This window comes from Zeugodacus cucurbitae, chromosome 5, assembly GCF_028554725.1.
Source record: "Zeugodacus cucurbitae isolate PBARC_wt_2022May chromosome 5, idZeuCucr1.2, whole genome shotgun sequence".
Taxonomy (NCBI): Eukaryota; Metazoa; Arthropoda; class Insecta; order Diptera; family Tephritidae; genus Zeugodacus; species Zeugodacus cucurbitae.
Window position 1 is genome coordinate 17,437,320 of NC_071670.1, and position 27,320 is coordinate 17,464,639.

The window sequence follows — 27,320 nt, forward strand, 5'->3', positions numbered from 1 at the left end:
TTTGTAAACGAGCGATCAATCGAACGAGCGATGAAATTTACAGAACCACAGACACTTACATATGTACGCCTAACTATTTGTGCTGCAGTGTTCCTCATTCGGCGCATATTTGTTGTTGAGGCATGCCGCACGCCACACCAAACCGTTCATTGTATTTTAAATGTAATCAAAAATCAATTGAACTGACGTAGATACATGCAACAACAACCACACAACAGCAATATCAGCTGTTAATATTAACAACAACTCATGATATTAACAACAATATGAGTATGTTGCCACGGCCCACAACCGATAGCTTGTTGCACACGGTGAATCAAGTGATTTTTTATTGTTGCTGTTCTACCAGCTTGTAGTGCTCATCCGACGATTTGGCAATTACACCAAGAGAAATTAATAACTAATTTATTATCGCGTATGCAGAGCTTATTCTACTGTGGACCCAAAGATTTCTAGGCTTTACAAGTACTAAGTTGCCTCAAAATGCACAAATCGTTCTTATCTAAAGTCCGATTGGTATTCAGAACTTGAAACTTTCTTCGGAGTTCTAGTCATCCACTCACACAGTTCTAGAAAAGAGTCCGAGCAAACCTTCAGTGGAAGAACCGAAATGTAATAGAAACTAACAGGGTCAGAAGGACCAAGATCTCTAACTATAAAACTCATGGTCACTTCTACCCGTGAAATTTTAGGTCTTGGTCAAAAAAGTTGAGAACGAAATGAGACAATGACGTTTGCTTCGAAATCTTTAGTTCGAGAAAGACTCAGCTACTTCATATGGAATCTATTAACTAATCTTTAACGATTATATACTGGCCTGAGATCTACGCAACATTCTAATACAATTATTCATGAAATATTACAGAACAAAGATCTGTATTACTTGGTATTCAGTGGATTCAATGTTTGGTTCTTAAAACAAAACCTTCAAGTGCTGAAAGTGGCCACAATCAACCCTACGTCAAATACTGAAGAGGTCGAAATAAAAACTGACAGAATTCCTTCCAGAAGATTTGACTGTCTGGACCGAAAGCACAGACTAGAAAATAACAACTGCACGCAGTTAGAAAGAATAGTTGTCTCAACATTAGTTGAACTTCATTGAAAATAGCTGAGATTTACGCTTAATATCTGAATAAAACCGAATATTTTGATTATAAAACCTAAAATATTTTCCGAGAATGTGCTAATATGGCATGGACAAATTTCGCTTTAGGTCTCGGACAATGCTTTTAAGGATCTGAGGAGAATCTAAGGCAATACTCTAATTAGCCAAAGATTGGAATTGGATCTTAGGTGGAACTTATTTGTTTCTAACGGATGAGAGTCTAGACATATAATGATCCGATTAAGTTAAGAAGCATTCGGTCGTGAAATATTTTCTCTCAGTGTAAAATATAACTTTTATAAACTTTCTGTTGAATCGATCAATGTTCGCGTATTATTGCTACATGCGAACAACACAAATAAATCCCACTCAACAATTGAACGCCAACTAGTAAATTACAACGATGCAATTCTAAGAACAACAACAGTGTTTAGAACATAATCTAACATTAACAACAAGAAGGAAACACAAAACCAACAGAAATTTTGTTCAACAAATTTACGAAAATCAATCAAACGCGGCGGCAGCCCAGTGCACCAGAGTGTAATGCAATCGATTTATTTTTGGGGCGTGTTGCTGCAGCAAAGAGCGCAACAAAATACAAAAACCCCCGCGCATACCAGCAGCTAATAGCCGCCACACAACATTTAATTTGTTGATTGCCACACAGCGAAGAGCAAGGCTGACGCCACGGCGATGGATGGGCGCTGGGAACACCAGGTGGCGGTCCTTAACTTAGTGTTGTTGTAATCGGTATTGGTGGCGTTGCACTTGCCATGGAGATTGGCTGTGGACATTAAAGCAACAAAGGCATGCATTGCTTATGAATTGAGGTACTACTCTTTTATATAATAGATACAGTTGCGGTTAATAAGATAATACCACTTTGCGCTAGAATCATAAAAAAATGCAAAATCTGCAAGAGATTAATACAATTATGCAGCAATACTGAGAGTGCAACCAAAAACTTTTCAATAATTAAAAATGTCAGTGTTGCTTCTACTATCATCTCACAAGTTACAAATTTTTAAACATCAATTTCTTGAAAACAAAGCATGTTATTCCGTGATTTTTCATATTCATGTAATTTAATTTGCTGAGAAAATCAAGTTATAAATTAAGCCATTTGCTATTCTTACACACTCAATTGAGCTGAATCAATTAGTAGTATTAATGTTTCTTTTTCAAGAACACGTTTGTGTGGTGAACGAGTACACTTTTTATTGTTGAAATATTAGATCTTTTTGGTTAATATAACTTCCGAACCATGAGATCAGTCACACACATTTTTAGGGCACATTTTGTAAATAAAAAAAGTACTCAAATTAAGTCACAATTAAGGGTTAATTTAATATTTATTGTAATTTATTATAGTAAATTAAAAGAAATATATATACATATATGCTAATCTGCTGGTAAATTGAGTACTAGTTAATAATTAGCTAATTATTGCGTGTGGGGATATACTATAGAAAGACTGGCAAGCACAAATTGATTATTAATTTATTTAGTATAGAATAATATAACAGTATTTTAACTTTTGGAAATTATGAAAGATTATTTTACAGTAATTTACTGATAATTAAGTCTTAATTGCCATTTAATTAATTATACGACATTGTTATTAAATTAAATTATTATACAAAATTACTAATTACTAATCGTGACAAGTGACAAATAATAAAACAATATATAGTAACAAATTAAAAATTATAATAATTAAATACAAATTATTAATATTCTGAAAATTAAGCACTAATTGACTGAAAATGTAGTACTAGGTAATAATTTGTTATTTTTTATGGGAAATAAAGAATAGTTATGTAATTCATTTACAATTATATCCCAAAAAACAATTAGTTATTTGTCTTATTATTCTGTTCGAATACTTTTCCTAGTAAGTGTATGTATGTACTACAAGAAAGGCAATAAACAATGAAGCAATGTTCGAAAATCTTAAGTGTACCAGTGTGTTTTAGCTTAACCTTAAAAGTAGCAACATGGCACGAAAGCGTTTTCCAGCCTAAAACATAATTCAAGTGGAAGTTAACAAATCGATGCGTTTAAAGTGGCGAAGTTCAATAGGGAGAGTGAAGCAGGAAAATGAGAGTTGAAATAATGCATTGCTAACGGAAATGCAATCGAACAAAGGTATATACATTTAGGCTACAGATGTGAAGAGGTAAAAGTCCGAAAGCTTTGGAAATATTATTTTTTATTTCATTTGGCCGAAATGTAACCAACAAAAACTCATATTCCCTAGACCCAACAAAAAATGTTCATCAACCAAATATCATTTCATTTCACCAACTTCACATTCAATTTACAAGTTCAATAAATTTACATGCAAAGTGAAATTTTAATGTCATGGCCTACGATATTGTGCCTTAAATGGGAACTGGATTCTGAAAAAGAGGTAGAGATACCACGACTGCTTGCTTTTCTTTTATTCGATTTTTGCACTTCCTTCTTCAGCAATGAGCTGAGTCCAGCCTTTATTTGTTTGCAGGCAAATATCAACAGGATTAGACTAAAGTACTAACTTTAGATAGCAAAGTGTTGATAGAACGTTACTGTAAACTTATAGCGGTTAAAGGGGGCAAGCCAGGAACATCCAATAAGCAAAGATGGACAAAGATACAGTGGGGTAGTTCCGTGAAATCCATAAATGAATAAAAAAGGAAAGTAGTTCCCTCTGTTATCAAGTATCAATAATTTGAAGTTGAAAGTTATATAAGGGTATTTACTACAACTACAACTACATGGATTTACTTTTTGTCATAAACTCGAGCTTAATGTTTATACCACGTCGCCACATAAACTACAGTTTATTGATAAACTCAGGAAAAATCGTTTTGAGTTTATTGGTAAATTATATATTTACGGACGGCTCACAAAAACAGGTTTATCGTACAATATATTTTTCCTTAACTTGTCTTAAACAAGACTTTTCGAATGATTATGGCGAGAAAAGCCAAGGAGATAGACACGCCTTGATAAATGAGAGCTCATTAAATTCTGGTCTCACGTCAAGACCCGTACCAAAACTTAAACCATTATTGTATGTATGTGATTGGCGTTGCAACCGTTTAGCCGGTTATAGCCGAATCGATGATAGCGCGCCACTTCTCTCTTTCCTTCGCAGTTCGGCGCCAGTTGGAGATCCCAAGTGTAACCAAGTCGCTCTCCACTTGGTCCCTCCAACGGGGTGGAGGCCTTCCCCTTCCTCGGCGTCCTCCGGCGGGTACTGCAGCGAACACTTTCAGGGCTGGAGTGTTTTCGTCCATTCGGACAACATGACCTAGCCAGCGTACCCGCTGACTTTTTATTCGCTGAACTATGTCAATGTCGTCGTATAAATCGTACAGCTCATCGTTCCATCGTCTACGATATTCGCCGTTGCCAATGTTCTGAGGACCATAAATCTTGCGTAAAATTTTCATCTCGAAAGCTCCTAGTGTCGTCTCATCTGATGTTAACATCGTCCAAACTTCTGCACCATAAAGCAGGACGGGAATGATATGCGACTTGGATAGTTTGATTTTGGCTCGTCGAGAGAGGACTTCACTGTTCAATTGCCTACTCAGTCCAAAGTAGCACCTGTTGGCAAAAGTGATTCAGCGCTGGATTTCGAGGCTGACATTGTTCGTGTTGTTGATGCTGGTTCCCAGATATACGAAACCATTATTAATCACATTAAAATCGAAATTTGCGCCATTGTACCTCAGTGTCAAGTACACAATAAAAACCTCAACAACGGACCATCTTTCGACTGTATCTATAAACAACGGTACTACCAGACAAATATGCAGTCACGCAGACAGTTGGGCGGTGAGTAGGCAAATGCAAGTCACTCCTAAAATTATGCAACGTGGAGCACGAAGCAGACGGTTGTAAACCAAAAGAAAAATCAAAGTTTCGCCCATTTGTTATGTAATACCTGTGAACAACTTGAGAGGATGGTGGTTGGGCTTTAACGGCGGGAGACTAGTCTAATATTTGCAATATAACGGTATTAGATAGTGTTGACACACACACATTTCCGTAACTTCAAATGCAGTTACGACTGTCAAATGCAGATATACGGAGACTATGGAGAAATCAAACATGGCATGCCGAGAAAACGTGAGCTCATATCACTAGTTATGCAAAATTTAGGTCCTTAGGGACCTATAAACATACTTTTATACTGGAAAACTAATTCTGGTTGTTCATTGTTGTAGGCATATCCAAGTTTACCTAGAAAAATTTGTAAAACTTGAGCCAGATCAGACTCAATTAGCTCTCATCTAACAAACGAACAATACGTGGTAAAATCTTGAAGTTTACTAAAATGTGAGCATTGAGCACAATTGTATACCATATGGAATGAAAAAACACCAAAGCTTTAGAGAAGGGCTTTGAATTTTATAGTTGTCGTGGAAACATTCTTTAAGTGAAAATTTAACCTCATATATGAAGCTTTGAAACAGAGAAAAAAATGCTTTAATAAAAGGTTCCGAATCTACCTCTATGTTTCAAAAAATCAGTGACAGCCGTAGAAAGCTTCTTACAAATATTAAATATCATCTTATGAGCTTTTTCTAAAGCATCAAAGGTGCATTTACAGATTGCCAAAAAATTTACAAAAATAATTATAAACTCTCCAAATATATATAATTCCCCCTCTTTCTCATTTACATTATTTTCTAAAATCCTAAACTCTATAATTTAGTAAAATAAAAAAATAATAGTCTGAAGCTAAAGCTTTTTTATACAACTTTATTTTAGAAAAATTAGTATTGAATAAGTGAATGAGGCTCAAGAAAAGAACCCCAACAGAACAAGATCCCTACAGGGATGTTTTCCACATAAACGAACACAAACGAAGAACTATGTAAACACTTGTGAATGGGTGTGGCGGGTGGTTATGAAAGTAAAACGCTTTGGTGTTGCAACGGAGCATTTGTGGGTGTTTAAATATGGGTGAAGAACGCCTGTTAGGTGTCCTGAATGGATAGTGTAGAATTCCACGGGCAGGTGGCACCTACATACACATATTTACGCTGGTTGTGTCATTTACAGTAAATAAGCGCAGTGTATACACATTTTAGCGGCTTCTAGGGTAAATGGTAATGTTGGAAATATGTAAAACGGTAAATACATTGAGGAGATATACATACAAATTTCACTCTATATACTCCCGCATGGGTTGAGTTGGCTACCAACTATTTGTTACGGTATAGTTTCAACACAAATATACATACTTATTTGAACAAAAGCTTTAGTAGCAGGGCAGTAATGCAATTCTTTGTTGGTGCAGGTCATGGAACTCTGTCGGCAGCAAAAACTACTATTTACTATTTTCTGTCTGCCACGCATACATACCATAGATATATATATTTGTGTTTGTGTGCGTGTTTATGCGTTGGTGTGTTGTGTAAATATCACATAAACATATTTGTTGAAATTGGAAAATGGAAAAAGTTCAAGTGACTAGCCATGGAAAATCTGTTGCTGCAGAAAATCTGAAAGTTTCTATACGGCAACGTGCATTGGTGTTGGTGAGGAAGCAGCCGGCGGACAAATGAATTTCGTATTTATTGCATTTTCCGTTTCAACTCTTTCATAGAAATTGCAATGCCGCAATTTGGACGACGCACTGAGACGATTTTAGGAAGTGAAATTAGATATTAATGAATCAACTTTTAAAATATTATAAAAAAACTTGTAAAACTATATTTTATATATTAGCAATGTTTGTAATGTCGAACAAATAATACAAAATATATAAAATAAAGTAAATATAAAACTTAAAAATATTATATAAAAAAATAAAAAAAAAAATTAAAATAATATTAAAAATTATAAAAAATAAATTAAAAACAAGTAATATTATAAACAAAATATAAATATAAATATAAAAAATGTATTATGATAAATGAAAATGCAGTAAATTATATGAAAAATACATTTTACGTATTTTAAAAATTTATAAAAAAGGTAACACATATTTATTAAATACAAATACTAAAAAATAAAATATTGAAAAATATTGTTATTTTATTAATACAAAATATAAACTTTATAGAACCAAATACGGAAAAATAATATATAAAAACATTAATTAAATATGAAAAGTTTAAAGGAAATAAAAAATAATTTCTAATAATTATAAAAAATATATGAAAATATAAAATAAAATAAAAAGATATATAAATAAAAAGATAAAACAAAAAATAAAAGTAATAAATAAAATTAAAATAACATATAACAATAATAAAAAAATTACAAAACAACAAAAAAAAATATGAAAATAAAGAAAAAACAATAAAAGTAAGTAAAATAAGTTTTCTTTTATTCAACAAATTTTAATGTAATATATTTTTTGTGGCCTTAATTACCAAACTTTTTTTCAAAGGAATCAATCAAAGTAAAATAAGTAGAATCCAATTCACAACAATCGTGTTACTTTAAAAGCCTTCCTTTTTCGGGTTCAAAATTTGTTAGTTAACCTTACTTCGATCTTGAAGATCTAATTTCCTTTTATACTTTGAAATAATTATCGATCATTTCGTTATTTGAAATATTCGATTTCGATAAGATATTATATGTTTCGATATTTCGAATTTTTGAAACCCTTAACGTATTGTAATGAGTCTACATCAAGCAAAAGAGAGTGATTGAGGAACAAAACTTGGTTTTTTTTCGTTTCAGAAAGTCAGATTTTTTTGTTTTGTCAATACACAGACTATCAAATGGCAATAAAATTCTACCAAATATTATCAATTAAAGCAATATAAGACTTGTTTTGCAACCCTGCGTTGGGATTGTGTATGAGAATTTTAAGAGAACTGTGTTTTTTACCAATCAAAAAATCGCAACAGAAACGGCTCTTCTGCAAACTTTAGTAAACAAGAAAATTCTCGATTTTACAAGAAATATTTCCCATTTTTTCCTCTCTTTAAAAAATACTAGGAGAAGTTTTACATCTCAACGATCATTAAAAAGTATTGTAATGATTTTTATTTTATGGTAAATAAAATATAAAGGCCTATATACATTACCAAAATTATAGCTGGACTCAAGCAGTTATCTAAAAAAATGTATTTATTTAGAAGATCTCTCTACAAAATATTTCTTTTATATCCAAATTCTTTAACTTATTTTTAGAATCAACATAATTTTAATATTTTATTATTGCAAAAAACCTTTTTTTTGCAGTGCTCACAGAAAAGTATTAACTTTTCGAAATTGTAGCAGCTTCCACAGCATATCCGGTTCATCACAAAAATAACAAAAATAAATTCGACAAACTCAACTGAACAGCGTTTTTTAATAAATTCAGCAACCCACATGCACACAATGCTAACTTTAGCACTAAAATCACTTAAACTTATTTCCGCCATTGCAAACTCGCACACCAACACTCACTCACAGTCATAGAATAAGAAGTACGACTCACCTCCTGTATCGTGTTCTCTGGCTTTTTTGTTGACATATTCAGGAAACGTTCTTGTGTCTGGCAAAATTTTTCCGTCTTCTTGTCGAACTTTTTCTTGTTCTCCTTCACGCCACCAATGTGTTTCTTCCGAAAATCCTCCAGCGGCATAATGATGTGTTGATCCGCCAGCGTCAGCTGTGAAATTGTGCAGAAATGCCATTAGTTAGTTAGACACACACAGATACAAATTTAGTTGTGCAGAGTATTATTAAAAAAGTTTCAGCTGCTAAGTGTTTAGTTTTCCGGCTAATATAACCTCAAATTTATGAGTTTCTCTTGCACATATATATTTCCGCTTAATTGTTGTTTACTCACCATTTTCTCTCGCTCATCTTCGATGGTTCCAATTATGGCGGCGAAATGTTTCAGACTTTCGCAAATGACATTCTCGTCATCTGTTTGCGCTGTGCCGATGCATTCGAAATTGAAATCGTCCATTAAGTTGGCCAATTGTTTCATGCGGGTGGACAATACTACAAGTAAAGGGTAAGAGAAAAGAAGTGGTTAATAAAGAATTTTGCAATAATGTAATTGCAAGCATTTTTATTAAATGATCAAAAAATATCTGCACTATATAATAAATAAAAAATAAACAAAATGTGACTATTTTAGAAACAATTTAAATATACACCTAAATGTAGGCAACGTTTAATTTATCGGTGTTTATTTAGAACAAAACTCTCTATCCATATTTTCGAATATGGCTTTTGAAAACTATTTTCAAAATTTTTATATAAGTAATCCGGCTTACCGGTGTAGCTTCAAAAAACCATAATGATACAAGTTTCTCATTATTAAAATTTAAATTAACCTAATAAAAACTTAATACATTGGTATCTTATCGGTTTATTGACGGTATTTATTTCATATTTTCTTTAAATTAGCGCCAAAATGTAGGCAACATTTAAATACCAAAGTGTATTTCATCTACAAAATGTTACTTACGTTGAGGCGAATAATAAACTCGGTTAATTGTCAATGTTAAAAGTTATTAAACATTGTTATCATAAGTTATTAAAAACTGTTTATAATACTTATGTGGCCCTAAAGATAGTGTTATTTGCTGCATAGGGTATGCAAGTTTAAGATTCCAGAAGAAACATATTAAGTAGCTTCATTCTTTGTGACAATTTATTATTAAATGTATTAGTTTGTGAGATCAAGGTTAAGTTAGATTGCGCAGAAATTCAAAGAGTTCATGATAAATTACATTTCAGGTTATGGTTTGGCTCTATGGCTCTGTGTTTAGATTATAACAAACATACTTTTGATGACTATTCGGAGGATTTGTGTGATTATTTAAGTACGATGTAAGAAGAATTCGAAAGCTTTTGGTATAATAAAATATTCTGCTTAAATAAGACAATTGTGGAAAAAAATTAAGTTCATAAAAAGATCAAATATTGTGAATATTTATACAATTGTTAAGGGGTTATGTGGGTTTCAGAGGCTAAAAACAATGGTATTTTTAAATTTTGTTTAATGTTTACAATCATATAGATCAAATATACATGTTTAAACAGTATTTTGTGAAGTTTGTATTTAAAAATTCCGAAAACTCAGCCGTTGGCACCTCATCTAACATGACGTGTCTCATGATTGGTTCATCTAAAGACAATAATCAATAAAAAAGAAAATGGTACAACACTATTGCATGAACATTTTAGCGCAGGTTTGCACCACAAGTGCTGCCTGTTTGTATGAATTACTGGAAACTGTGTTCTATAGAATTCTCTATAACCGTTAGCCAATTGATGAATAAAACAATAAAATTTTTCAAATTTTTAAATTTTGAAACCCACCTTCAGGGATTAAAACAATACATTTCGTAGAGTACTGATGTTTTGAGTTTATTATTATTCTGTTTTATGAATAATCGTATACAGTTTTAGATTATGAAGCTCTCAACATAAATTTCAAACAAATTGCAATCGGATCATAATAACAGTTCAATATTTAAATCAGTAATATATGTAGTAATGAATATACATAGATATACAAACTCTTAAATCCATTGAAGCAAGTAGTTTTGTATTGACAACTTTTATTAGAAATTTTACTGCAAAACAATTCTATTTCTCCTAAAAATTGCCAACCGCTACACTACTATTATGGCTGACTGACTACACATAATGGAAATAATAATATGAGGCCTAGCAGTAATTACGCGCATGCGCAATCAATAGGCAAGAAAGAAATGAGGGAAATATGACATGCATGGATTTTGCAAAAACTCGAGATTATCATTAAACAAACATATATTTATGCGATACAGGGTGTTTGAATTGTTAAAAAAAAAAAAAAATTACAGAATTAGACTAAATTTTAAGAAAAATAATCTCTTGTCAGATAATGCTAAAACCATCATTTATTGATCATCCAAGCCAAGTTTATACTCGTAATAATTCGCATGCAAATTCAGCGATCAACCCATTTATGTCGACATAATCTTATATATTGAATGAAGGGTAACACAGTTATGTTTTCAAGAAAGGGAACAATCAAGAGTCGATTTATTACTGAATTTTAATTCGAAAAAAACTATTTCTTTGTTTTCCATCTTTGAAACACAGTCTTCACTGTCTCCGTTTGGATCTTTGGATCTCTTCCGAAATACTTGCTTAGTCCAAGGTGAAAACTTCAGATGTTAATCACATTTGGTAAGCAAAAGATCTATCAAGAGATGGAAGATGTGCATCATCCATTTTATTGGAAGAGAGGATCTTAGAGGTCCATAAATCATTTAACATTCATCTATAGCATTTAAGTTTATCGTTTTGAGGTTATGTGTACATCTGTATATAAGAGATTTATCAAATTACGGCTCTGGCAGTTCATTGAGATTATGGTTATGAGCTTGAAATCTAAATCCCACTATTAGAAAGACGAATGCAAAGCGAATACCAAGAACTTTCAGCTAGTGATCGACGTTATGATAGTAGTCAGTCTTTTGAACAATATTCGAAGATTGAGTGTATCAATTTCACTTCCGCTTCAAAACAAAACTTTTAGAAAACAACTTTTCTACACATTTAAAAATAATTTTGCGGACAATAAAAAGGTCCAGTGCAAGTGTAAACTAGAGTCTCTCAAAATATTTAAAAAAGTACGAGTTTAAGACCACTTTCTCGGCTATAGAAATTTTTGGAAGGAAGGAAGGATATCAGGAGTCTCTTTAAACATTTACAATATATGGATTTAAGAAAAACTTCAGGGATTAAAAAAAGGTTGATACAAGTGCTATCTAGAACTCTTTAAACCCTTAATAATTTTTACATTGAGTTTATTGACATATTGAGAAAAAAATTTAAGAAAACTAAAAACTAATAAAAATTACAAATTATTATAAATATTTTGCACACCCTGTATGTGGTGAATCACCTCTGATGTCTTATATGGTAGCATTTTACTCGCTGCGAAGAAAGTCTCTCGACCCAAACAGTAATGAAAAACAACAGCGGACGGACAAGCACAGTAGAACCTACTTACATGATTATATATGAGAGCATACACATGTCTACAAACCAACATAAGTGTAGAGGAAGAACAAAAAGTAGCATATATGTATGTATGTTTGTTTGTTTGAATGCGCTGTGTCACGGCGTGTAGCGCACAGCAGCAACAGAGTGGAAGTGCGACGGCGGCGGTTCAGGTGAGATTGTTTTGCTGACCTAATTTGGTAGGTTGCGCTTTCAAGCTGTTCTTGATTGCGCCGCTCTTTACATACTACTACTCTGCTTTTTATTTCCTTTCATAATTTGTTGTTTTGTTTTGTTTTTGTGTTTTATTACTTTTATCGCTGCGACGCTTTGTGTTGAGATGCTGTGATTGTGAAATCGGCAATAAAATGCTTAAACAAAACCTTTTTCTTATCTTATGTTGTGCTCTCCAGCGTGCTGCTGCGTGCTTGTTATTGTTGTTGTTAAATGCTAATCGTGCGTTGATCTCGGTGGCGTACAGCAGCCGCGGGTCACAACACTTTAATGCGCGAAATCGGTGAAGCAAACATACAAGTAAAAGCAAATGTAGAAGAACGAGAGAAAGACAACAAAAAGCGTTAATAAAAAATTAAATGTTATTAAATAAAGCAGAAATAAAGAAAATCACGCGGACAACGCATTTACGACGCTTCGTACAAATTGAGCTTATTAATCGAGCGATGCTTGCTTGCGGTGATCTGCCGCCCGAGACGCACCTTTGACTCAGGCAACGCAGCTGACAGCTGCGGCTACCACAATTTTCAGTCACAACAACAAGAAAAACAACAGAAATCGGCTGCTTGATCGACGCACAACTTTCTTTTGATCACCAAAGAATCGCTTTATTGCCGCACAATTAAGTCTGTCAGCGGTGAAGCGTTTAAAAGAAGCTTTTAAGTGAAAGTTTCAACAAAAGCTTTCATATGCATTGAATTCATTGAATGACAATTTAGCAAAACTAAAAGCGTCAATAAATACTTGATTATGCGCTAATGAGTCGATAAGCGTCACACAAATGCAAATACAAATCACCTGTCGTGTCTAAAAAGCATTCTCTCGCGTTTCTTATGCAAATGAAACTGTTGTAAATGCCAAATATATCGGTAGGTATCTCTATTGTGCCATATATACGTGATTATTTGTTTACTTATCCGCTTGTTGATCTGTCAATTCGATTTGCTTTGTTAACTTGTACGTGTTCTCCACTACATTCTCTAGCTTCTCACTTACAATTCGCCGCAGTAAATGTATTCAAGGTCACTACTTTTTTACAACCACTACGGTAATTAAGTCGTAGACAAAAACCACAATATCAACACGAACAATACAAATAAATAAATAAATTACTTCCTCGAGTCAGAGTTGCCACCGCGCGCAAATTAGGTGTGCTTCACCCTCACTTTCATTGACGTGTGTCCGGTACGAGGGTGACTCACTGTGTTTATTTTGACGATAATCGAGTGATCCTTCGTGGTTTCTTATTAGGATGGGTTTAATCTAATAATTGTTTATAATTCCAGATTCCAAATAAAATCTTGATTTACGATGATGCATTTGTTTGGGTCGACGCTTAAATCTTGAGAAAAAAAACCATACAAATGTGTGTTTAGGTCTATCGAATCACTATTGGTTCAAGAAATTTTGTTAATTAACCATTAATTAAGTATGTTCAATAAGTATTTGAGTTAGTACACATTATTTATGAGTAATGTTTGTCCAAATGAATCAATAATTGGGTAATTATATTAAGCAAGTAAACCAATAATTAGCAATTTATAGCCTTTGCAGAAAAAAAAATTTAGAACATTAAGAATGTAATTGAGAAACCAGTTTTTGCGTTTCGAACTGCCGGCTATTCGATTAATGATCAGCTGTTACTCATTTTTGCTATTGCTGTTCATAAGAAGTTGGTAATTTTCATCAGCTAATTGCTATTTTATCCATAAAGACAGTCAAATTTACAGTGTTGTTATACGCACAAATCCGCCGAGTTGCATTTCTGTTTCAACTTGATTTGTATTCCTTTAAAATTGAGTGCATGTAGTAAAACAAGTTTTTTCTTTTGTATGGTGAATCGATCTAAATCAATGCTTTAATCGAGCAAAGGCCGGTTAATTAATCAATTAACTTCTGTGTGAAAAGGTTATTACCATAAAATAGAAAATTACCTAAATATATGCTTAGAATTTTGTAATTGACAATAAAATGCTACAAACGTTTGTATGCAATCCTGGTAAGTGGTTTCAATGAGAGAAGAAAAGTGTTGTAAATGAAAGACAATAATAATTTAAGCACATATTCCCCTTTCTTATCTTTTAATAACATTTCAATCAAAATAAATGGGAATATATCCTTTAAAGATTATTTGATTTAAAATAATGTATTTATATTTGCTTCAGAGTATTAGACAAGCACAGAATAGATTGAGAATGGCCTGTGTCATACGAAAATGGCTACCAAATACGAATTATTTAATATTTGAACACTATAAGACTGTGAGTTATCTGATCTCCAACTGCTGTTCGGAGGCGCTAGAAAATTTTAAATGTAATGAATATGTATAGGGAAAGTCACATCAAATTATGGACATGCACTGGTCAAACGAAAGTAGTAGCTAGCTGAAACCGACTAGAAAAAATTATCTGAGACGACAAAAGTAGTGCACTTCGAATAATATTATAAAAATCCACCAAACTTATTATGGCACCTTCGTAACAGTGCCGCATTCTTATCTGCCTCTCCAAAGTCAAGCATCAATATCCGCACAAAAAATCTACAAAAACATTATGGAAAGGTTGGCGCTGTTGATGTTAGGTCCATTATAATTTTCATGTTTACTTGGCGCTCATCACTCAAGCGTTTATTTGCGTTGAATGAATTGAAATGCGATTCAAAATGTGGCCATCTAATAGTACACTTAGTACTAGCAAGGTGGGGTGTGGAATAACTGCGCTACACTGTGCTTGAGAGCGATCGGAAGATCACTTTGGCATACTAAGGGCGGATAAGTGGAAAATCCACAACAACAATAAAGAGTTAATAAGAAAACAATTTGATATTTACATATACATATGTACACATAACAAAGTTGGATCAGTTGTGTATATACACATATATGTATATACGACTGCACTGCATGTTTACCTGATCACTCAGCCTCACCGGCAACTGACTGCTCAATTGACTTAACTGCCAGTGAGTTATTCACTCAAGCTGTTTAATTACAATTCAGCTGTGCAAGCTGTTTGCTAGGTGAGTGTGAAGATTAATTTGTATAAATATGTATGTATGCATACATACTTACAAACATATATGGATGTGTACCTATATATCTTTCATAACGATCGCGGCATTAAGTGCTTTGCACGTGCATTTTAATTTGTTCTTAATTAGTTGTGTTGCGAGTTCGTGATTTTTGCAAATTTTTTATCGTAAATCTTACACGATTTACCGGTGCGGCATCATAATTTGTTTACCGTTAATTCTTTTAAATAAGGTGATGGTAGTGGTGGTAGTCATAATACTAATTTCCGGTAAATTACAGCCTTTACGTAATGTTTTCTTATGTAAATTAAAAAAATATATATTTTTAAGAAAAAAAAATCAAAATTGTTATTTTCCTTCTCTCGAAAAAAATATTTTCATTAAACCCGAGTAAAGCCATCCACGGATTTATTATTATCAGACATGAATGATTGTTTCAGACAGCTTCTTAAATGAGTCAATTGGCAATATTTTACTATAAACGTTTTTGGAAAAAATAGAGGTTTCTTAAATCAGTCGAAAAAATTAGACATTATTCCTTTTAACAGAAACTAGTGATTCAAAAATTAATATTAAAATAATAACAGGTGTTTCAGAAAGTCTCTTAATTGAGTCAATTATCAATTAATTTTTTGAATCTAAATTAATGTAATTTGAAAATATAGTTCTGTCGGAAGACTGCTAAGAATACGCCTTAGAAGAATATTCATTTAAACCTTTCAATTTGTTCTTCAAATGATCAGTTAAATATTCACAAAAAGTAAAATTGACCTAATGATATGTTTTTCACACAGCAAGCAATTAGTAATTTTTCTATTCATTAATTTGCTTTCTTCTGTTACTGTCACTGCCATTTATTATGACATCAAAATCATTAGACTGATAAACTCAATTGAGTCCCGTTATAGATTTAGCCACAGTCGATCTTCCCCGTCTTTATCATTAAAAGAAGGCGAAACCAAAAATCTATCGATACAATCGTGTATTGGTTCTAAAAGTTTCTATACAGTTTTTCAAAAGCTCTGCTACTACGACTTGCAGGATACTTCCTTAATTTTAGCTCTTGGGAATAATTTTACACATTTTCAGACTGCCCAGAAGACGCGACTGCCTGATCTACGACCAGCGTAATATTATACTGCTAGTTTTCGAGCTCTTTATAGGTCTTTGATCAATTTTTTTTAATTTTTACTGAATGGATTTGAGAGAAATGAGAAGATTTGATATAACATCAAGTAAAAATTTTAGTCTGACTAACCACTTAGCCTTTCTATGTACATATCAAATCTGTCTGAAGAAGGCTTCAGTCAAGTTCGGGATAGACTATTAGTTTGCCCTCTATTAGTTTTTCTCAGTTCCGCTCTGCTCAATTTTCTGAGTTGAGAGCTGAATAAGAGGATGCTGTTCTTTACACAATCCGGGGAAGAAGATACCGTTCTATTCTCAGTCTGCATTATCCCAAATATCCATTTCACTTTTCTTTCACATGCCACGCGCCTGCATATTCATCAACAAATAATTTGCCAAGCACACGAGCTCATCCTCCCTGCCAACGAGCGGCCAAACGAGTAACTGTGTCAGCCGTTTGTTCGCCTGTCAATTGCATCAGCATTGTGGTCCATCCAGCCCGCGGAACTCCATTTACGGGAAAATTAATTTGGCAAATTTGTTTCCTTCAGCGAACAAACGAAATTTTATTTATACGCAAGTGGACGGACAAATGCTGATGGTGATGACGATGTTGCTGCTGATGTTGTTGAGTTGCATATGCTGCTTGTAGTATAGTTGTTGTTGTTATTTAACTGTGTTGCCGTGTTTATTTGTTTATATGTGAGTAATTGTGCGGCATTTATCATGTTGCACGCAAAATAACAAAGAGGTTAATGCAACAGCAACAACAACAACAACAAAACGATGCAATGATAGCAACAACAACAGCAAACATTTGTCGAAAAGTAATTGAGGGCGTCCTGAAAAGGCGCGACATGCATCCGCGAAGCCGTTGCTTGCATACCGAACTGAGAGGGGTGGCTGGGCGGACGGACGGATGGAGAAACGGTCGGGTCGGTGGAGCAAATCGTTGAATGTTGAAACATTTTATGTTGTTGTCTTTTCTTGCACTTTATTTTGGATTTGACATTTCGCATACTGTAGATACTACTGACAAGATCGAAGTCTATACTATTATCATTGTTTTTGTCGTTGTACCGTAAATGCAATTTTTCTGTAATAATTTTTTTGCGGAACATTTTATTTGTTTATTGTGACTTTTCGTTTGTTTTGTTTTTATATTTCTCTTCGCTTCGCGTTACGCTACATGACGCCATCATTGACACGAAATGATAAACCGTTTGATTATATATGACGGCGGTACGAGCATTTGTCAGTTGTCAACCGGGTAGATGCGTATACTAGAAGCAGACAAAAGCAAATATTTGCTCTTATGTGTAGTATTCAGATATGTTCATGGAGAAATTTATGGTGAAAGACTAATGACAACAACAACAAATGTAATAAAAGTACGCAATAATCGTTTGTACGAAATCGCAAATGCATGATTACGTCGCGCATTAAGGTCGAAACATTAATTTCGAGCTGGCAATATAAACATACTCTCATGTCTATGTACATATTTAAATATGTAGGCAAGAAGCACAGCACAAATAAATAAAAATAAAATATTAATTTTTTTATTTAGTGTAGTAATAAATTTTGTATTATTTCCATAAAAACTGTCATGCCGTTCAAGAAATTTCGGGTATCTTATTCGAAAGCAATAGAAAAGGCAACAAAAAACCGCTAGATGGTGTCAGAATCGAATTGTATCAATAATCATCCGATATCTGGCATATCTACCAATTAAACAATGTGCCGTTAGAACACCTATCATAGTTCTTATATCATTCCTTTTAAATTTCAACCATCGGCAAGTATGGCCCATATTCCATTCAGACCATGTTTACCTGCTTCTTGAACAGTCAGGGATTGTTTCCACTGAGACTCAGCCAAGTCTATGACATATTTGTCTATTAGGTGTTTACATGTGGTCAAAGGCATGTATGTATATTCCCTCTTTATCGGTTTCTCATTTTAAAGTGGTGCATAATCTGGCAAGTTCACCTGATTCACAAATATCATGAATATCATTATGTCCTGCATTGCAGATGTAAAAATTACGTAGTTGTAGATATATATTTCAGCCGTCGCTACGTCGTGTTATGTCGTCGTCTTATTGTTCAGCACTTTAATTAACAAGTACAACAAAAAGGAATCGTTCGGCTTCACCGAAAACAGCAAAGATACAGCATATAGAAGAATTACACCAACATTTGTCGCTCAAATACGATTTAATGAAATCGATTAAGCCACGAAAGCCTAAATAGATACTTTCAGATCGCGGTGGAGCCTTAATAATCAAATTGGTGCAAAATCCATGCCGATTTTGGATAACCTAAGATCTTAAAGGCTTTCCCCTTAAAATAGATATATTCATAAGGGTCGCATTTAAATCAGTTAAAAAACCACTATATTATGTTTAATCACTCAAAGACCAAGGTTTTTAATTTTTTAAGGACTACATAACTCTTGCTTGAGGTGTTTGGACCATATTTGCAACTATTTCGAACTTCTAAATATTCTTGATTTTATTTTTAGAAATCTTTAATTATGATTTCTTGTTTGCCTTAAAAAAATCTTACACAAAAAATTTTAAGAGAATCAGTCACAAATGCCTTGAGATATGATGAGGTCACTATAAAAAATTCTGTTTTTTGAAAATAGTTCAATTCAGAGCTCCGAAGTTTTACTTTTTCTTACACAGAGTACTGGTACAGGCTGAACTGAATGTTAAAGATTATTGAATATTTTAATTAGAACAGAGAACAATATTCCATTTTGATAAACCAGAAAAGAGAAAAGCGATTATACAGTAATTTGTACGATCTGAAAATTCGGTCAAATTTGGATTCGATTTTTGAAAACAAATTGATTTTAGTTTTAAAAAGAGAGTCTTTATTTACTCAATTCATATATTTTACTGAAGTCAGGAGCAGACATTAAAGCATGTATACCAAATTCCGTGCGAAATTACAATTTTTTAAACAAAGCTCTTTTTCAAGCATAAATTTACTCAATGCAAGAACATTCATATCTTTAAGTGCCGTTAGACACAAACACTCTTAAACCCGTCGAGAGGCAAACACTGAAAGAGGAAATATTTCTTCTGGAATTTTAGTTTTTAGCCACGTGCCTGTGTCTCCACGCCTGATCGTAAATCACTCAGCTGCAACGATTGTACATTCAAAATTTCACACTCACCATCACCGCTTTCGTAACAAATTGTTCAATTTAGAAAGCAATCATCGTCAAATGCAGTTTGCCCTCAGAAATCGACATTAAATGCACTTAACAACGCTAATGAACAACAAATCAACAAAAAATCAAAAATAATGAAATAAGTAAATGCGTGAATGTAAAGTCTGCCTAACAAATCGGCTGAATCGGAATTTCAATTTGATTTAATTAGCCGCAAGCGCACATTCAATTAGTCTCGAAACTAGTAATCGAATGGCAAGCGGCTACGACAGCGCCTAAGCCAATTAAAACAAAACGCGATCGTATGACCATTAATAAGTCAATAAGTCAAAAGAAAACATTGCGTGAAAAAATCCAAATAAAAAGAAAAAGCTTTTGCGTGTGTGAAAACATAAAGTAGTATACCGCGCTAAGCCTCGACACCGCTAAATCGAGCAGATTAAAAATGGGGGCAATCAAGCGTATGCGAGTAAAATCTGAAAAGCAAAATCTATAAAAAAAAAGTTGACATAATATGCCTAACTGCTGAAAATAAGCAACTGTCAGAATTTCGAAAATGTTCTTCATCAGAATAGTGGCTTAATTTCGGGCTTACGTAGGCAGCACTCCGCCCCAATTGATGTCAATTAACACGCGTTTATTAAGTGGCTGCGGTAGTCATATTTACTTATTTGCTTTTTTTTCGGAAGGAAAAAAGTGTGAAGAAAGCGAGTTAGCTTAGCGTGTTCTATAAGTGTGTTTACTTACTGATGTTTGTTACTGTACTTTGTAGGCCCGACGCGCATTATATTTCGCTTAAGTGGAAGCATATATTTTTTTGGTCAGATACCTCGCTGGAGAGACAGCTTAAGAGTTTATGTAAATGGTTCTATGTTGTGTGTTTCATGTTCGAGTATGCAGTGCACGCATAATTCTCTGGCAGTCAAGGGCAATTAATTTGAAGAACAATTCAATTATGTTTGCTTTTTAATTAAAAACAAAACTGAAATTGTTGAAAGCGGGTACTTGATGATGTTCAAAGTTCAAAGAATCGAGAGATAGATTACAATACATTTTTCGAAATGGTAGCTGGAAGGGAAGTAAAGAAACGATGGCTTGTGAACTGAAATAAGTTTCATAATTAAAAAAAAAGGTAGTATCTAAAAGAAACGACTCTAGAGAGTTTCCTTGCTATAGCTTTAGTAGTTAACGAGATAAAAAAAAACTTAGTAGGGGGCGGGGTCACGCCTACTTTCCCAAGAAATCCAAATATACCCCATCCTAGTACGATACTTTGTACCAAATTTCACTTTCACAGCTTAAATTATGGCTTAGTTATAGATCTTTATAGGTTTTCGGTTATCGCCATTTTGTCGCCCATCTTCAAAATTAACCTTCTTATGGTGCCAAGAAATAAGCGTACTATTTCTGCTGCAGAGACAGAAACATTGTATATGCCTACAAGTAGCAAAAGAATCAGCTGAGATCACCTGTTCGATTTACTACGTATTTCGACACAGAGTTTTAAATAAACGTACTGAAAATGGAAATATTTTAATGCAAAATTTCATTCGTTGCAATAGCGTGTGTATTACTCTTCCTCACCACCTCTGAGGTTGCAATATAGGCGCGTTACCATTTTTTTTAGTATATATATAGTTCAAGTAATAACGATCTAAACAATATATTATGCAATAACAATACATATAAAAGTCACCCACAGCGAAATCTTAACTAAAAACCCCTATCAAAAGAATAGTGGTGGAGAAAAGTGTTCTAAACCTGGTACACGAAACGGTTTAAAAGCAGAAAAAAACAATAATAAGCGTACAAACTAATTCTAACAAAAAAATCGTCCTTTCAAAATATCAAATCAAATGAAAATTACATTCAATTATGAACAAAAATTAAAAAAAAAGACAAAACCACAGATTCATATTGTATTCCGACCCATATAGACAGTTAGTCAAACGGACCCAGATTTAATTTCAACTAATATCGACAAACAAAAAAATTACTAATAATTTACTAAAAGTAATAAATATTGTAGTATAACACGGCAACACGACATTGTAGATTTGGGTCTTTTTTAGTACCACGCAACTCGCGCGAAGTGTCCATTGCCTTGAGTTGTTGTTGCTCATAGTACTAAAATCTGCACGACAACCCGCGCCAAGTGTCGATTTAGTAGTATTTATCGACGTAAGTCCTCGCGAAATGTCTTGCGTTTTCCTTCATTCTATTGCTTTCGTATCGCAAATTCTTTATATGTGTTTTAGATTATCTACTTGTAGGTTTATACAATGGACTGAAATGAGAAGACTATGTATATTCAATTTGCCTATGTATATTCAATTTAAGAACTTCTCTGTTCTTTAAGTGTTGTATTAAAATGGTCCAAACCTTTAAGTCGTCAGTGATAAAAGAGATGAAACTTCTCTTTTCATCAGAATAATGATTCTCAAATCGTTCGGTTCCATAATTTTTTTTTTAAGATAGTATATCATCCCTAGTTAATTCTAGTTCGACAGACATATTCAATATTCGATAATATTGGGTCCATAACAGATGTTTAATTGAGTAAATGTATTATTTGTGAGATAAGTCGAAGTTTTCCGAAGAAAACATGCATATCTGGTGCATATAATATTTCTCAAAACGAGGTGTAAATCAATTAATTCTCACACAGTTCTCACAATTCGGGCGAAACGTCAAACAGCAGTAAATTTGTGGCAAACAAACAGCAAAAGAAAACATCGACTTTTCGTGTTTACTGCATAAATTGGGGCGAGCAACCCGACTCATTTGCCGATCACAACGAACGAGTTCAATGGAACTTGCGCATCAAATTGCTTTTACACGATGGCGAGGTAAACAAACGTCAAGAGGCGCTAATATGTAAATATAGAGAGGTAGTAGCCATGATGTGGCAGAGCACCGGCGTAGAACAGCTGACGATGTCAGAAGAAGAGGAGAAGCAACAACAACAACACGACGTGCCACGCCTGTCGCCTTCTCAACGCTGCCCACCACAATCTGCAAATAAGAAATATTGACACAGAAACCGCATAAATAAATGATAAGTAGTTGGCGTCGCTGTCCCCTCCCCTCCTCCATTCACTGCCAATTGCTGACAGTTAAAAATCACATGAAATTAGGTTACTGGAAAATACTGCGATGGCGTTTTAAACATGAATTTATTTGTGTTTTATGTTTTTTGCGCTTAATTTAATCGTTGTTTGGCTTTTCACTTATGTTTATTTACTGTTTACGTACACACTATAATTAAGTGGGCGTTTTTATTAGTAATTTTGGTACAAATATTTTTTGTTTAAGCGGTGTTTATTTCATCTTCTTGCTTTTAATGGCAAACGATTTATCTTCGAAGAGTCAGCTGGTTGTGAAACTGTGTCGAAAGTTTCGGCCGAAACTAATCGCAATGTAAGAGGGGCGTAGTTGATATTACTAATTTAAAATAACATATTCAAATATTGTTATTAATTTACCATTTTTGTTTCATTCTACTTTCTTCTGTGGAAATATATTTGGTTCCTTCATTTTACTTGTTTATCCAGCAAATTAGCAAATCACATTAGTTTTAGATTATGGAGTGTAGCTGTCAAAATTAACAAGTAAATACTGGAGCAGGTGCTTTTAAGGCAAAAACGGCAATATTTTTTATAAAAAATATTCTCGAAGCTACACAAAAATAAAAGTATTGTGAGAGATAACGTTTAGCAAATAAAGAAAAATTACTAAAACGGAGTACATTATGAATAAAAATAAGTACTTAAGAACATTGCAAAATTTAAGAAATAAATGCTAGTCTTTAATCTAAAAGTTGCCACAAGAATATCAGAATATGCAAATTTGAGAATTTTCGAAAAAAAAATAATTAATTTTGATAAAAAGGAAGTATGTATTATTAAGTAAAGTCTCATGTAGGAATCAGGGCGGTAATCTGGTCACGGATGTCCAGGGCATTCTGGGATTATGGAGAGAACACGTCTCCAGCCTGCTGAAAGGCAGTGAAAGTACAACACCAGGAGATTGCGAACCCGATTACTCAATCGATGACCATGGAACAGATGTTGCATTGCCCGACCACGGCGTGGGCCGATGGATTGGCGGCTGAGCTATACAAATACAGCGGGGAAGAACCGATAAGGTGCATGAATCAGCTTTTTTCTAAGATATGGTCGGAAGAAAGCATACCCGACGATTGGAATCTAAGTGCACTCTGCTCAATCCATAAAAAAGGAGACCCCAGGATATGAGCCAATTACCGTGAGATAAGCCTCCTCAACAGCACTTATAAGGTCCTGTCGACCGTATTGTGTGAAAAACTAAAGCCAACCGTGGATTTTGATCTGGAAAATCTACAACAGATCAGATACTCACCATGAGACAAGACCCGTGAAAAGAAGATCGACACACACAAAATTAATACGGCTGTATAAAATGGAGTTGAGCAACACATAAAGCTCCGTCAGGATCATGAAGGACCTCTCCGAGGCATTCGATACCAAACAAAGTTTCAGACGAGGTGACTCACCACCTTGTAACTTCTTTAACCTAATGCTGGAAAAGAGCTAAATAGAGAAGGCATAATCTTCTATAAGAGTGTACAGTTACTGGCGTGTGTCGATGATATTGATATCATCGGAAGCAACAACCGCGTCGTTAGTTCTGCTTTTTCCCCGATTGGATAAGGAAGCGAAGCGAATGGGTCTGGTTAATGAGGACAAAACAAATAGTCAGCGCATTCGCGACTTGGCTCTTACGTCGCTGTTAACAGTCATAACTAACTTGTAGATAATTTCGTATATCTTTCAACTATAATTAACACTCATAACATGTCAGCCTTGCAATCCACTGCAAAGTACACTCTTGCCAACAGGTGTTACTTTGGACTGAGTAGGCAATTGAAAAGTAAAGTTCTCTCTCGACGAACAAAAACCAAACTCTACAAGTTCTTCATCATTCCCGTCCTGCTTTATGGTGCAAAAGCATAGACGGATGTAAACATCCGATTATACTGCACTATGATTTTTCGATTGATTTCGATCGAGGTAAAGATTTTGCGGAATGTTTATTGTCCTTTGAACATTGACAACGGCGAATACCACAGACGATGGAAGGATGTGCTATACGACGACATTGACGTAGTTCAACGAATAAAAATACAACGGCTACACTGGCAAGGTCATGTTATCCGAATGAACGAAAACACTTCAGCTTTGAAAGTGTAACCCGCTGGTGGATGCGGAGAAGAACTGCATTTGGTATCACCAACTCGGCTAAAACCGCATATTGTATATATGCCAGTAAAGAAGAAGAACATATCCGCATTACCTGTAGCTACTTTGGTTTATTACTATATTGTATTCAATGATAAAATAATTTAGAATTTATTTGCAAATTTTCGTCCAATATAATTTCTTCAGTCACTCATTGAAATACGAATCTATACAAAACTTACTTAATGAACTCAAATTTGGGTCTGTTAAACATGATTTCAGTTGGAGACGATTGAATTACTTTTAATAAGTTTCGATGATTTCAATACAATTTTATTTATTTCTATTAAAATTTTATTGCTTTAGGTCAAAAAAAAGATTCAATCATATTGTATTGGTTAAATGAACTTTAATTTAAATTTAAATTATAACTTTTCTACATTCCGTTAATTTATTTTGCCACACGCTCCATGAATTCCCACTTATACAAACAGTTAATTAATTTGAAACCGTCATGTGACACTTTTAGCAAGCTACATTTACGCGCTGCAAAAACAGAGAGAGATAATAAAACAAAAACACGAAATAAATTGCACATGCAAACGCCCACTGGAGCGCTGTGACACACATATACACCCGCAGATACATATTTATCAGTTGGGCCACCTCCGGAATGACCTAATAACCAATTACCATGTCGTCACGCCATTTACCGTACGTCAGTTAGAAGCTCTTCTGACAGATGTACGCGTTGGCGCTCGACGGCTGAAGGGCAGTAGGAAGCAACAAAGTCTACCAGGCAAGCCTAGTAAGTACGTTCATCATTTCTGCTGTCATTGCCGTCACAGTTGCTTTCATTTCAACGGAAACACAGAGTAGTCAGCAAAGCATACGGTCGACAGACAGCTAGTTACTTCAAATGTCAGTCAGTCAGCCAGCTTATATGCGAGGGAACGCCTCATCAGTGCTCATCCAGCCAACGCAGAGAAGCTGAGCTCTGGATACCTCATACAGACAAGAAAGAGGCTGAGCGCTGTATCCAGCCTACTAACGAGCCCGACAGCCATTCATTCATACGGCCGTTTAAACAGCCAACCAACCAACCAACCAGTCAATCCGCCAGCCAACAAGCTCGGAGCTTATTCATTCATTCATTCACTTTGATGCCTCCAACAGAACATATTCCAGCAGTGGCGATTCCAACAAGCGCCAAACCCAAAGAGCAATATGTCATTCACATCCAAATACAGTGCGAACGCTCAGCGCAAGCTTATGAGCTGAGCTGTTCATTGTTCAAAAATTGTTGGTTGTTTTTGTGCGCTACAACAACTAATATACGTACTAAACTACAAACGCAGAGCTACAGTTCCGTTTGCTGACGCGTCAAGCTAGCTTACTCGGTCACTGCGTCAGTGGTTTTGCTGTCGTACATCGGGTTGCCTGTCACCGCCACACGTGTTTTTGGGCGATTTGCTTGGCAAATAAGCGATTTTCCGATTAGATGGCATACAACTGATGCTGAGTTCCCATCAAAGCGAAAAACAGCAGTCACAGGTGTTTGGCTTGTTGCATTATATGCAGCTTACAGGTGGGCATTCGTTTCGTCACTCCATCAAATGTGCGACTTTTGGCATTTTTCCAATTAAATACGAGAGTTAGATGAATCATCGTGTCTCTACAAAAGTTGGCTATTAAATCTAGATGAAGATATGTAAAGAGGATATTTTGAAGTGGAAAATCTGCTCTCAAAATTTTGAAAGTCACCTGTACATTGGAGTCCGAATCGGAACTCCAGAACCCTTGTAAAATCACAGGATTAAACTCATGTTTTTTGCAATGGAAGTTATGGTCTTTGAACGCCATGGTCGTCAAAAATCAAAAAGCTACAAATTGCAATCAGTTTAGATATCGAATCGTAGAAGCTCTGAAGATGGTTCTTTATGAGATAAAAATTTCACACATAAAGCGTCAAACCTCTGGTTAGGTTAGGCAGATGGATATCCGCAACAGTAGAGAGTTGCACTTAAATAACTTCGACTGATCTTTGTAACACCCAAATACTCCTGAGGTATCGCCAAGACCTTATGATTCGATAAAGCGATTGGACTCTATGTTAAGTTGGCTAATGCCGATTCTAGTCACTTCCCTGGATGCGATGTGACTACCGATGTGTTTTAGCCTAAATATTGTGAATACTGGACATTGAAGGAGGAAGTGATTAGATGATTCCTCTTCGCCTTTCTCCAAGCAGCTTTGGCAACTAGCGTCTGGTTTGGATCCAGCGCTCAAGTGCAAGTGACCACGAACTACACACACGCTTCCACTCCGACGTCAATGTTGCTAGGGTACCCTCCCTTGTAAACTGGTCCGCTTTGCCATTTTCCTTACTAGCTTAGAACGTACTGCCATCGGATCCAATGGGCGGTATTATCGCTCTATCACAAATCTCTTAC

The 27,320-nt window shown here is 34.5% G+C and overlaps 1 protein-coding gene across 4 annotated transcripts in view; it reads right to left on the reverse strand.

The window, feature by feature from the left end:
* The window catches only part of LOC105217113 (rho GTPase-activating protein Graf), a 142,613-nt gene that overhangs the window by 29,144 nt on the left and 86,149 nt on the right, over positions 1-27,320 (reverse strand). For all 4 annotated transcript variants that reach the window (XM_011191956.3, XM_011191954.3, XM_011191955.3 and 1 more), the window contains exons 3-4: positions 8,907-9,064; positions 8,553-8,726 (exon numbers count right to left, since the gene is read on the reverse strand). In XM_011191956.3, the coding sequence (XP_011190258.2) occupies positions 8,553-8,726; positions 8,907-9,064 (332 nt within the window). The remainder of the gene's footprint in view (positions 1-8,552; positions 8,727-8,906; positions 9,065-27,320) is intronic.